The sequence below is a fragment of the Prionailurus viverrinus genome, chromosome D1 (genome assembly GCF_022837055.1).
Source record: "Prionailurus viverrinus isolate Anna chromosome D1, UM_Priviv_1.0, whole genome shotgun sequence".
NCBI lineage: Eukaryota > Metazoa > Chordata > Mammalia > Carnivora > Felidae > Prionailurus > Prionailurus viverrinus.
Window position 1 is genome coordinate 105,560,379 of NC_062570.1, and position 13,717 is coordinate 105,574,095.

The 13,717-nt window shown below is 56.1% G+C and overlaps 1 protein-coding gene across 3 annotated transcripts in view; it reads right to left on the reverse strand.

The window, feature by feature from the left end:
- The window catches only part of LRP5 (LDL receptor related protein 5), a 104,399-nt gene that overhangs the window by 28,018 nt on the left and 62,664 nt on the right, over positions 1-13,717 (reverse strand). For all 3 annotated transcript variants that reach the window (XM_047877103.1, XM_047877106.1, XM_047877104.1), the window contains 3 exons: positions 4,956-5,172; positions 2,358-2,647; positions 1,392-1,618 (listed from right to left, as the gene is read on the reverse strand). In XM_047877103.1, the coding sequence (XP_047733059.1) occupies positions 1,392-1,618; positions 2,358-2,647; positions 4,956-5,172 (734 nt within the window). The remainder of the gene's footprint in view (positions 1-1,391; positions 1,619-2,357; positions 2,648-4,955; positions 5,173-13,717) is intronic.

The following is a 13,717-nucleotide window of genomic DNA, read 5'->3' on the forward strand; positions in this document are numbered from 1 at the left end:
GGCGACGTGCTCGGAGGCCCCCACGACCCTAACATCCCTCCAGATGCCGTCACCGGGCTGCCTCCTGAATTCCCACAGCAGCGCACCCGCAGGGTTAAGTGCGAACGCACCCGTTTACAGACACCAACTGGGTGCACAGATGGGGTGACCACGTAACCGAATAGCCAGGCTGGGACACTTTGGTAGAGACAAACGCGAATCAAGCTGGCCAGGACGCCGCGGTGACAGGGGAAGCCAGGCTGGGCAAGACGTGGGCAAGTCAGGGTCCCCTTACTCAACGAGGGCGGAAGACAAGCATGCGGGGCCGGCAGGCACTGCAGGGCCAGGATTCAAACTCCGCTCTCCTGCCCCCAGTGGGCCCTCCTTCCCTCTTCTGCAGCAGCTCCACAGAAGGAAGCCCCATTCCAGAACCGTGTATTATTTGCCCTTCCGCTAAAACCTGGGCCATTCGCTCTGCGCTGTCGTCCTAAAATCTCTCCTTCCCTAACAGAGCGTGTGACAGGCAGGGTCTGGGGCGTGCCATACGCACCACTGACGCTTTAGGGGCGAGCACTGTGTCCGTCTGCACTCTGGTGCAGAGGGAGACGCGACCCTGGCCCCTCTGGCCCCAGTGCCCAGGGCAGAGCCCCCAGGCTGCTGGCAGATAAAAGTGGGTGCCTTGCGAGGCAGGTGAAACTCTGCCCAGGAGGCCTGCAAGACGCCCTTTGCGAGCAGACTGGAATCCAAGGACCTCAAAGCCGGCTCTGAGATGGAAAAGTCCGGCGACACGTGGCGGGGGAAGGAGCCCAGCTCTGCTCTCCCTGGCCACGTGACCTTCAGTAAGTCACTCAGCAACTCTGAGCCTCGGTTTCCACATCCGTAAAATCGGGGACAAAGACACTTGCCCCTCGCAGGCCCCCCCAGATGCTGTGCCGAGACAGCTCACGTAAAAGTACCCAGCACGGGGGGCGCCTGGGGGGCGCAGTCAGTTAAGCATCTGACTCCGTGTCAGGCTCTGGGCTGATGGCTCGGAGCCGGGAGCCTGCTTCCGATTCCGTGTCTCCCTCTCTCTCTGCCCCTCCCCCGTTCATGCTCTGTCTCTCTCTGTCCCAAAAATAAATAAACGTTGAAAAAAAAAACAATTTATAAAAAAAAAGTACCCAGCGCGGCACCCGACACAGTGGCCGCCACTCCTTCCCTCGGCCTCAGTTTCCTCTCTGTGAGATGAACTGGATACATCCAAGGGGCCTACCAGCACCGGCCACTTCAAAGCTAGCGGGGGCCATTACCGCTCGAATCACAGAGCACCCGCTGGACAGCCACCCCTCTTGGCCACGGGTCATCCCACGCCGGCTGACGGACAGAAGTGGGAGGGGACAGGGACGTGTGTGACCAGCAGAAATGGCTCTCACCCTTTGGTGGGGTCCAGGGCCAGTGACCTGGGGTTGTCCAAGTCCCTCCACACGAGGACCTGCCGGAACTGCCCGTCCAGCCGGGCCACTTCGATCCTGTTGGTCCCGGTGTCCGCCCAGTAGAGGTTCTGGCCCATCCAGTCGACGGCCATGCCTTCCGGGTAGTCGAGGCCAAACTCAATCACGTGCTCCACGGAGCTCCCGTTCATGAAGGCTCGGCTGATGGTCTGGGGGCAGGGGAGGAGGCAAGGGCCACGGGTTAGGAAGCGGCATTTGTGCAGACCTCTAACCAGGAGGTGCTTGGCCCACCTGGAACACGATACCGACCACGTCTGGGGCCAGATCGTCACCAGCGACCGTTTTCAAATAAACGCTTGAAATGCAGCCAAATACAACTTTTTGTTAGGGGGGAAAAAAATGATTTGGTGATATTTAAACATTTACATTTTATACGCGTATGTATATAGACACATCCTTTTATCCAAACATCTACCTCGTGAAATTTTATCTGGAGGAACTAAAATGTAACGCAAAAGATGAGAAGCTACTGAAACGTCAGTGAGGCTTGTGCACAGAGGTGTTCACGACCGTGGTAATGGGGGTGGGGAAATGGAAGCCACCACAGCATTTAAAATAAGGGAATGGTGGGGTGCCTGGGTGGCTCAGTGGGTTAAGCATCTGACTTGGGCTCAGGTCATGATCTCGCAGTCCGTGAGTTCGAGCCCCGCATCGGGCTCTGGGCTGACAGCTCAGAGCCTGGAGCCTGCTTCGAATTCTGTGTCTCCCTCTCTCTCTGCCCCTCCCCTGCTCATGCTCTGTCTCTCGCTCGGTCTCAAAAATAAATAAAAACATCAAAAAAAAATTAAAAAAATAAATAAAAGAGAATGTAAGACCTTTGAGGCAGGGCCGTCACCGGCAAGGTGTTCACGGCAAAGCCGTGCGCGTAGGACCCCTTGCAGACTGTACCTTCAGGCTGACGTCCGTCCAGTAGATGTGATTGTTGGACACGTCGAAGTCCAGCGCGGAGGCCTCCTTGACGCCCGTGAGCGGGATGGCCACGTCATTGTTGTTGGTCTCCAGGGAGATCCTGTGGATGGCGGCCCTGCTCGTGAACACCAGGAAGGCCTCGGGGACGATGCAGGTCTTTGTGTCGCTCAGCAGCTCCAGACCGATGGGGCAGCCGCACTTGGTCGCGCGGGGCGTGAAGAAACACAGGTGGCTGCAGCCCCCGTTCTTGTCCGCACACGGGTTGGTTCCTGGAAGGAAGCACAGCGGCTCTGAGCACGGGCAGCCCGGAGAGAGAGGCGTGCCTCGATCTGCCATCGGACGTCCCTTCATCTCCGCCGGACGTCGAAGGCGGACACCAGGCGGGGATGACGGACACCGTCCAGGGAAGGGGCAGTAACAATGACCCGGTGTGTCCGAACTCACGCCGTCCGGCCAGCCGCCTGGGAGGTGGGGGCCGTGCCCACCCCCGTTTTTCAAGCAGGGAAACTGAGGCCTGGAGAGGGGACAGGTGACACAGGTGACACAGGAAGTAGCACAGATGTAAGAGTGCCACGTGACGGGACAAGTTGCCCTTCCCTGGGCCTGGACTCCTGGCCCGCGGACCGGACCGATGCCCCGGACGGCCCCTCCAGTTCACCAGTGCTTTGCAGCCTCCCAAACTCGGGAGTCGCCCAGGGCCGCCAAAGGGGCCTCTTCTTTACGAAAGCAGACGGCACTGGGCATGATCATTTATTTTTGGCCAGCCTGTTACTCTCACCTGCTGAGGTACTGCTAAAAATCGGCTTTTAGTGTTAAGTGTTTCAGCTAAAATGAAAGAATCCTTTTCCCCATCCCTCTCGGCAAATCCTCGGATGAGAGAGAGACAGAGAGATGGACCCAATTCTCACCTTGAAATCATATCCCACGGAGACACCTTTTTTCCTAGCTGTTGGGTTTCATTTTTTGTTTTGTTTTCTTTTCTTTTTCTTTTTTTTTTTTTTTAATTTTTTTTTTTTTTTCAACGTTTATTTACTTTTGAGACAGAGAGAGACAGAGCATGAACGGGGGAGGGGCAGAGAGAGAGGGAGACACAGTATCGGAAACAGGCTCCAGGCTCTGAGCCATCATCAGCCCAGAGCCCGACGCGGGGCTCGAACTCCCGGACCGCGAGATCGTGACCTGGCTGAAGTCGGACGCTTAACCGGCTGCGCCACCCAGGCGCCCCTTCTTTTCTTTTTAAACACTCACAGGCGGGCCTCACCTTCGAAGGTGGATAATCAACGTGTTTCAAAAGGCGACTGGTAAGACTAAGTCCCATCGTCTCTTTACCAGGAGTGCGGGGCGCCGGACAGTAAGGCCCATCCCAGGGACGCAGAGGCAGCCCACACCGCCTCACCTCACCGCCAGGCCGCTGCCCAGCTGCCCCTCTGCCAGGCGAACCTTGCCGCCCCCTGCTCCCCAAATTCCAAGCTCAGGTGACCTCCCTCGTGTTTCCAGGCCAGGCATCCCTAACATCCCAGCTCTGACCACTGCCTGTCTGCAGAGCTAACTAAGGAGGGTCTCGCCACTAGACTGTGAGCTACTTAAGGGCACGTGATGGATCCTCATTCATTCATTCATTCATTCATCCATCCCCCAAAGGTCTGTTGAGCACCTCCGAGGTAGAGGTGCTGTACTAAGTACAGAGCCCCTGCCCCCGTGGAGCCCAGAGACCCGCCCCTCCACCTTCCCTACCGCACCCGGACGCCACTCTCTCCAATGTAGCCTACTGACCTGCATCTGGAATCCTCTGCATAAAGAGACAAATCGTCACGTTAAGTGAGATTCGGCAGATCCTGACTTTCAGCTAAAAGGTGTGTATTTGAGTGAGGGGCCATGAGACAAGGATCACAGCCCACCCCAGGGATGAGGCGAGGCAGACCCGGGGTGAGTCCTGAGCTCAGCCACTTCTCGGCCATGTGGCCACGCCTCCTTCCTCCCAGTGTGAATGGGGCAACACTGTACTGAGCGTACAGGGCCGCTGTGGGCACTGAGGCACTTAGCCAGAGCCTGGCACACAGCAGGCACTCAACGAACATTAACCATTATGACAATATTGCCAGAGAGGCCTGCCCACAACCACCACCTAGTCAGTATCCCAGGCCCATTAAAAAAAAATTGGGAGAAAAAAAGGGGCGCCTGGGTGGCTCAGTCGGTTAAGCGTCCGACTTCGGCTCAGGTCACGATCGCGCGGTCCGGGAGTTCGAGCCCCGCGTCGGGCTCTGTGATGACGGCTCGGAGCCTGGAGCCTGCTTCCGATTCTGTGTCTCCCTCTCCCTCTGCCCCTCCCCTGCTCATGCTCTCTCTCTCTCCCCCTGTCACTCAGAAATAAATAAGCATTAAAAAAAATTAAAATGTATACACATATTCCGGAGATGCCACACCCATTCCCTCCTGTCCTTAACCCGGTATCACCATATCCTGTCCTGCCCCTCCCCAGACTGGGTGCCTGTGGACCAAAGGGGGGCCACAGCCCGCCGCTTCTCCCTTGTGCCAGTCGGCATGGCTGACCCGTGGCTGGAGGCTGACCACACTCACCGACAACCTTGGCCACGTTCACAGCCTTGAGCCCCATCAGGTCAGGCAGCTGGTCGATGATGACGTCCCGGGTGGCCTTGACCTTGTGCACACGCTCGATGCTGCGCCGTTGCCAGTCGGTCCAGTAGATGAAGTCCCCTAGCAGCGTGAACCCGAAAATGTGCGGGAGCTTGTCCTCCAGGAGCGTCCGCCTCTTGGTCCCGTCGACGTTGATCACCTGCGGGATGGCAGACGCAGGTGTGAACCGGCCTCGGGCCTGGGCTGCCTGAAATACGACAGCTCCCGGGATGCTCGGCTCCGCCCTCGCTGGGCCAGGATACAAAGCCGGGTGGCATGGCTCACGGGCACGGCTGGACGGATGACCTCTGCGGTGACAGAGCTGGCTCAGGGCTCTCCCCGCAGCCTCCCCTACCTGGGTGCGGCCGCTGTGCCGACAGGTGTCCCCTCCCTTCCTGCTGGCAGCGGCTGCCTGCAGCACCAAAGTGCGGGCCTCTGACCAGGGGCGGGCTATGACCGCAACATCTGCCCACACGCAGCTCTGGCAGACATCGGATCACACTCTCGACACAGACTCGAGTTTCAAGAGGCTGGGTTACTAACACGCCGTGGGCCCTGGGCAAGACCTTCCACTGGTACGTGGACCGATTTCTTGCTTGGTCGGGACCAGACGAACTCTGAGTCTGATGACTTCTGGGCCTGAGTCTAAGCCTGTAGCTCTAAGACGCTCTCCATCCGCAGACCCGCTATCGGCCATTTGCTCTGAGATAGAAAAACTCAAATCTTTTTCTGGGAGAATCAGTGCTGAGGCCAAGCGTTGACCACAAAAGCCACAGAGGAGAAAACTACCGTCAGACGCGAAAACGCCTTAACCAACCGAAGCACACAAATGGGGTAAGATGTGATTCCGATGACAGGTGACCCTGCAGAAGCTGACGCTGAAAGGAAGACTCGACAGAAACACGACGGCGAGGCTCTCCGGCTCTCAGGCCAGGATGAAAGAGACATGATGAATGAAAGTCAGGTCCCAACAGGCCTCCCGCAGCCAGATTAGGTTTCCAGCTCATCAAGAAAAGCGATAAATCCTCTGTTTCGCAGGTGGTGGGAACGTAAGACAGATCGAATTCATGCTGAACAGAAGAGACTTGGGTCCTCTGCTGTTGGACAGCACAGGACAAAACTGCTTTGGTCACCTGGGAGGGGCAGGGAGCTCCACGTCCAGCCCGGCCAGTCCCTGCACCCCGTGGACCTCATTTCTCCACCCGTAACTGACAGGAGTGGCTGGGGTCACCCAGGGAACTCAACCAAAGAACAATGGCCGGGCCCCGATCGGAACCGGAAGGCCTGGCCCCAGTACGGATCCTGAATGCAGCTCCACACGGGTGGTCCCAACGTGCAGCCCAGGTGAGAACACCGGATTAGGTGATGCCCTTGACCATGAGCTGGGGAGCTGCCGGCCTCGCCCAGGAGGGAGCTCAGGTTGTATTGATTTCTGTGCCCACCTCTGGGTACTACTTCTGGCCCCTCTGGTTTCCCTCCTTCCTCAGCTGGGAATAACCAGGTCCGGGGAAGCAGTGGTCCACACGGACGGCACATTCACGCTACAAAGAAAATCATCCACCGCTAGAAAAAGAAAAAAATCACGACTCAAAGCTGTAATATACCAAAATATCAATACCGCCTTTAAGAGATTTTTCTCTTCCTTCACTATTTCCATATTTTCTCAACTTTCTTTAATAACGGAATTCCAGACATAAATAAATACACGTTCTATTGAACTGGGGCAAGAGAGTACATTTTTCCTGGCTCAGGAGCAATGAAAATGAGCCCACGGAGGACACGGGGCCAGCAAGGGTGATGGCGTTGGCTGCAGCCCGTCCTCTCTCCCTGCCTCTGCCCCTCCTCGGCCGCCCAGCTGCGCCCACCGCCAGGGAGGGGAAGGGTCCCGCACACTGAGAAGCCACTCTACGACCCCGATCATTTTCCATCCTGGCTGCAGAACCCACAAAGCACCTCGAAGGCTCTCCACCAAGACTCCTAATACTTGAAAAAAATTAACGATCCCAAAGTGATTTTCTTATTAAAAAAAATTTTTTTAATGTTTATTTATTTTTAAGAGAGAGAGAGAGAGAGACAGAGCATGAGTGGGGAAGGGCAGAGAGAGAGGGAGACACAGAATCTGAAACAGGCTGCGAGCTGTCAGCACAGAGCCCAATGCAGGGCTCAAACCCACAGACAGTGAGATCATGACCTGAGCCGAAGTCAGATGCTCACTGACTGAGCCACCCAGGCGCCCCCCCCAAAGTGATTTTTTATGGCAGCTTTCAGCACACCATGAGCAAATCCAGACCATCCGTAAAAGTTAACTCTGCTGGACGGGGCCTTTAGCCAGTCCTGGAGCACCAGAAGAGTTGGTCTACCGGGAGCACCCACGTCTCAATATTCCAAATTTCCTAGAGCCCTAAGTGGCACTGAGGGTGGGGAGACAAGACACAGGGCACATGCCCATCTGACTCCTGCGAGGGTAACGCATCCACACGAAGTCAGGAATAACGGAATCGAGTCTGAACACCCGGGAATGTTGGGGCCAGGGGGCATGGGAGACAGATTTTCCAGGTCAAGCGCTGACAAACTTTTCCCGCAAAGGATCATAAATATTTTCAGCTTTGCAGCCATATGGTCCTTGTAACGCCAAGAACAACCACAGGGAGTGTGTAAGGGAACAAGTGTGGCTGTGTTCCAGGAGAACATCGTTGGTGCAGAAAACAAAAATTACTTTCTGGACGCTGAGATGTGAATTTCGTGTCACTGTCACATGTCACGAAATAGCACTTCAATTATTTTTTTCAATCATTTAAAAGTATAAAAACCATTCTCCGTTTGACACAGAAACAGGCAATCTGGCCCACAGGCTGTAGTCTTCCCCCGCTCTAGAATGGAGGGGCCTGTGCCCTTGATTTTCGGGAAAAGAAACTAGTCGTTTTCAGGAAGTTACAGAAAAATGATCACTCAGATACCAAAGGCGCCCGGGGGCCAAACTTGCTCTCTCTGACCCGTGGCTTCTGCCCTCCTGTGCTTGGCCAACTCCAGAGTCCCAAAGAAGCCCACGCTCAGCCCAGCACTGAGGGGAAGACGCCACACAGGTCTGTGGGGAGGCCCACAAAATGTGGACCCCAGAAAGTCACCTGGCTGCAGTTTCCTTACACCGAATCCTCTGTTTCCACGGACTTAGTCACGCAAAGAGATATGAGCCCAAGACCAACCCTTTGAAAGCACACGTTTAAAGGAAAAAGACTTCTGTCTTCTTAATAAAACAAATTTTTTTAATGCTTATTATTTTTTTTTTAATTTTTTTTTTAACGTTTATTTATTTTTGGGACAGAGAGAGACAGAGCACGAACGGGGGAGGGGCAGAGAGAGAGGGAGACACAGAATCGGAAACAGGCTCCAGGCTCCGAGCCATCAGCCCAGAGCCCGACGCGGGGGCTCGAACTCACGGACCGCGAGATCGTGACCTGGCTGAAGTCGGACGCTTAACTGACTGCGCCACCCAGGCGCCCCTAATGTTTATTTTTGAGAGAGAGAGAGCATGAGCAGGGGAGGGGCAGAGAGAGAGGGAGACACAGAATTCGAAGCAGGCTCCAGACTCCAAGCTGTCAGCACAGAGCCTGAAGTGGGGCTCGAACTCCTGAACCGTGAGATCATGACCTGAGCACCCTAAGATTTCTGTTTTCTGATGGAATCATTATCACAGTCAGACATCAACCAGACATAAATTAAAACTGCCACGGTTATTTTGTTCCACGTAACAAAAAAGATCTTAGACACACACTTGCGTGCACGCAGCTCAGCTGCCGGGATGCCCTGTGCTCTAACTTCTTCCCTGGGGACGAGGGACACACAGCCAACAGGCCTCGAAACCATCACTGTCGCACTGAGTTTTTATTCTGGTTGTACCGGAAGTCGCCTCCATCGACTCAGGAAATTTCAAGGAGCAGGGAAATGGATAGATTTTTAACTTCTCAGTCCGTGATTTACCCCCACCCGCCGGCCAGCCTGCCCTGCCTGGGTACTCTGCCTGAGAGCCTATGCCGATGGCAGATGTCCGCCAGCAGATGTCAGCTGCACTGTCCCAGCCGGAGTGAGACAGCAGGGGGCCTCAGAGAGCCCAGACGACCCAGGGCCCCCAGCAAGTCCACGGCAAGCCACACGCTGGTGACAAGTGACACTTCATGCTGCAGAGACAGGCTGAAGAGCCGGGGCTGGGGGTCGGCCTGCAAGACCATCGTCAAGTCAGAGCAACCCAGAGGGAAAGAGCCGAGGAGGAAGCTTTACAGATGAAGCCTTCAAGGAGCGAGACCACTCCTCGCTTCTACTCAGTAACGGCTTAAACCACCCCCCACGGACACACACCACAGAGCGTGCAGAGGTGAGGCTGCTTCGCGCGTGTCCAGCCGTTTAAAAAACTTTTCTTTAATGTTTATTACTGAGAGACAGACACAGAGCGTGAGCAGGGGAGCGGTAGAGAGAGGGGGAGACACAGAATCCGAAGCAGGCTCCGGGCTCCGAGCTGTCAGCACAGCTGGGACTCGAACTCACAAACTGCGAGATCATGACCTGAGCCGAAGTCGGTCGCTTAACCAACTGAGCCACCCAGGCGCCCCAGCCGTTTAAATGCTTTGCCTATTTCAGCGCTGATAATGGGTACAATTTCTCCCTCTACTCTAGAAACAGGAGGCACCAGAATCCGCACAGATAAGCTGGAGGAGAAGGCAGGGCATCAGAACAAGTGCGGCCGGAAGAGCAGCCGAGGCGCCGCCTGGGAAGCTTGAATGTCACCCCCCAGCACCCCGTCCCCTCTCCCCAGCGTCCCCCTGAAGCACTGACTGCCCCCGAAGTGCTGCACTGTTGTCCTGTTATCCCTGCGTCTATCCCCCCATCTAGGACACCCGCCCCCACCAGGGGGCCCTCTGTGCCCTGCTGCTCTCCCAGCACAAGGCGGCATTCAGTAGACCCTGCAGAATGAACAGGTGCTTGCCGAGGGGCGGGGACGTGATAGACGGCACTGTGACGCGACGGGAATTCTGTTCAGGGACCGGCTGAGCAGCCACGGGAAAGGGGCACCTGCCTGGACAGGGACGAGAGGAGGGGGCCCAGCAAGGGGCAAGTGGGAGCCACAGAGAGCGTGTGGGAGGGAATGATGGAAGGGCGTGGGAGCGGGCACTCCTGACACAGAGCCCGTGTGTCTTGAGTCCCCACCGGGGGTTAGCAGGCGACCCCCACGCCAGCTGCACCCGAGACAGCTCCCATCTGCTCTGGGAACAGCCGCTCGCAAACAGGCGAAACGGCGATAATGGTGCTGATGACTCGGTGACTGAGCCGGAGCACCAGCACTGGATGGGCTTCGAAGGTGCTAGTGCTTCCAGCCCGGAGAGGCGGCCTCCGGCATTTAGGAAAGGCAGACGCGACACCGTGTGGCCAAGCACAGGGGACAGAGACTCGTCCCCATGCACGAGGCCGCCGCACATGGCAGGAGGGAACTCCGGGCTTCCGAGGGAGGGGACCGGAGGGCAGCTGGGCACGGGGGCTCCGGCAGCACTCGGGACGGAAGGAGCTGCTGGCGGGAGGCCCCACGCTAGGCTGCCATGGGGCTGGCGTCTGCCAGGAGGCACGGACAGAGAGAAGTGTGGGGCGGCGCAGCTCAGGTTAGAGAGAGCTCAGGGAGGCAGTGCGTCCGGGTGCTTTAACGAGCCAAGTGGACACCCCTGTGACCCAGGCCCTAGGAGCTACAGCAGGTCCGAGGAGGAGGGAAGTGCTCTCGCGGTTGGGAGCCCCGCAGGGCAGAGAGGAGAAGGGCGAATGCCCAAGCGGATTGGGGGGGGGGGGGCGCGGCAGGCCTGGTCCTGAGAAAGGCTGAGCACGAGCTAAGGGCACCCACGGGGCAGGTGCCTCCAAACCCAAGGACTCCAGACACAGGAAGAGGGCTAAGGAGGTGTCCCGGGGCATTCCTAGCCCAGAAGGGTGGGAAACTATGGGGCCGCTATGGGGACGGCGTCCACAGACCTCAGCCCCCGCCCATCCCGGAGGGCTCCAACCCGCTCGTGTTGGGGAGGTCGGGGCCGCCCCCCAGAGCGAGCCCGCCTGCCCCCCTGGTGGGGGCCACCCCGTGACTCCCACCCATCGTGACGGCAGCCAGCTGGCCCCCTGAGGGGCTGGCCTGCACCTGACGTCCAGGACAGGTGTCACAGACACGGCCAGCAGGAGGCCCCACCTGGAGGGCAGTGCGGACTCTCCAGCGATTCAGCCTGTCCCATAAATCCCACGTACGTGCTGCTAACGCCATCCAGATGCCTCCCCGTCTGCTCAGGCCGGCATTTCCAGACCTTTGTTCTCCTCCCAATGCAGCTGATCCTATAAAGTCCTCCTCGGGGCCCGATGGCCTCTTCAAAGGGAGAGCCGGCTTATCACCGTCTAAAGTTCCTTTCTTCCAGCGCACACAACCCCACCACACGGAACGCTTCCTCCCCGCCGGAACGACCCCACGACGTCTGCCCAAGGCCAGCACCCGGGCTCCTCAGCGTCTGGCTTGGCTGCTTCGTTGTCACTGGACATAGTTTCTCGGAAGAACGACAAGCTGTGGCTGTCCCAGCTTGGTTTCTACGTCCCCTGACCATGGAAAAGCAAACACATCCCCCCACCCCTCGGCTGTTGCCCCCTGAAGCCCTCAAACTCCCCCATGACCCCCAGCAGGGGCCTTCTGCACCTGGCCTGGGGGCCTGAGCCAAAGGTCTGCCCTAAGGAACATCTGTTGGTCATATTCACCAAGATGGCCCGGCCCCGAGAACACGTGGCCAATTTCCTAGCACGCTCGGGCCGCCTCCAAGGATGTTCACCTCTGGGTCTGGGGCAGGAAAAGACTCACCCGGAGGACGGTCTCCACGTCCGTCCACGTCAGCGGCCCCCCTGGGGCAGAGGTGGAGGGGCGGTCGGGCACAAACCCCACGGCCGGGGTCAGCATTCCCCAAGCGTGTGTCACCAGAGCCACGGCGGGGAAAGAAAGGGACCCTGGATCATGTAGTTGGAGAACACTTACCCAGCTCGTGCCCTCAGAGAAGCTCAGAGTATCCAAGGGCCCCCCAACAGAAATCCTGCAGGGAGGTCACCACGCGTTTCCAGGTTTGCCTGACCCAAGATTCCCAAACGCTTCTGATTCCGCAGCCCCTGCCTTTAGGTTTTCTGGTGATTAGCTCCACGGGGATAGGTAACGGGATTGCGGTGCATGTTCCTAGTTCGCCCACGCAGCCGCTGTGCCCTCCGCTCCGCCCCCTACCCCTGGCCCGTCCCCATCTGCTGCCAGGCTGGCTGTTTTCAGTTCCTCTGGTTCCCTTTGAAACGGTGTTGCTACCTCTCCCCAGCCTTGCACCTCTGCCCATTCTACAAGGCGACGTTTATCTTCTGCATAGTAACCTGACATGTCTTAGGGCTTGGATCTTAGGTCTGTGGATTGATTCTAAAAGTGGAAAACCCGGGGCGCCTGGGCGGCTCAGCCAGTTCAGCATCTGACTCTTGATCTCGGCTCAGGTCACGATATCATGGTTCGTGAGCTCGAGCCCAGCATCGGGCTCCTTGCTGACAGTGTGGAGCCTGCTTGGGATTCTGTCTCTCCCTCTCTATGCTCCTCCCCTGCTTTCTCCCAAAATAAATAAAAGTAAAAATAAAAATAAAAATAAAAATAAAAATAATAAAAATAAAAATAAAAATAAAAAATAAAAATAATAAAAATAAAAATAAAAATAATAAAGATAAAAATAAAAATAATAAAGATAAAAATAAAAATAAAAATAAAAATAAAAATAAAAAAATAGGGGTGCCTGGGTGGCTTGGTCGGTTAAGCGTCCGACTTTGGCTCAGGTCATGATCTCACGGTCCATGAGTTCGAGCCCCGCGTCGGGCTCTGTGCTGACAGCTCAGGGCCTGGAGCCTGTTTCAGATTCTGTGTCTCCCCCTCTCTCTGCCCCTCCCCTGTTCATGTTCTGTCTCTCTCTGTCTCAAAAATAAATAAATGTTAAAAAAAAATTTTTAAATAAAAATTGAATAGAATAAAATAAAATAAAATAAAATAAAATAAAATAAAATAAAATAAAGGAAAAGAAAATAAAAAATAAATAAAAGCAGAAACCTACTTACCACACGACTCTGAGCTAGATACTGTCCCCCTGGACCTCTGTTTCTCATCCACAAATGGGGACCATGCCACATAGCTCAAAATACACATGTCCATCCACAGGTGGATGGCTGACGTGGCCCATCCACACAATGGAACGCTACTCTGCCATAAAAAGGAGTGACAGGAGGGCACGTCACATCGATGATCCCTGGAACACTGCTACGTGAGGAAGCCAGGCACAGAAGGCTGGCTGTCCTAGGACCGCAGTCACATGAGATGCCCAGGACAGGCAACTCCGTAGGGACAGACAGGAGATCCGTGGGTGCCAGGGACTGGGGAGGGGAGACTGGAGACTGACTGCTTATTGGGTCCGGGGTCCTGGGTGATGAAAATGTTCCGGAACTAGAGAGTGATGATGGTCGCACAACACCGTGAATGTATTAGACGCCACTGAGTGGTACGCTTTGAGAACGTGAAAACCGTCATCTCGTGTCATGTTTGTTTTACCGCAGCTAACAACCCCAGCACACCGCTGCGGGAGTAAATGGAGCAACGCCTGTAACATGTCCAGCAATGTCAGCTGGACACACGCAGCCCC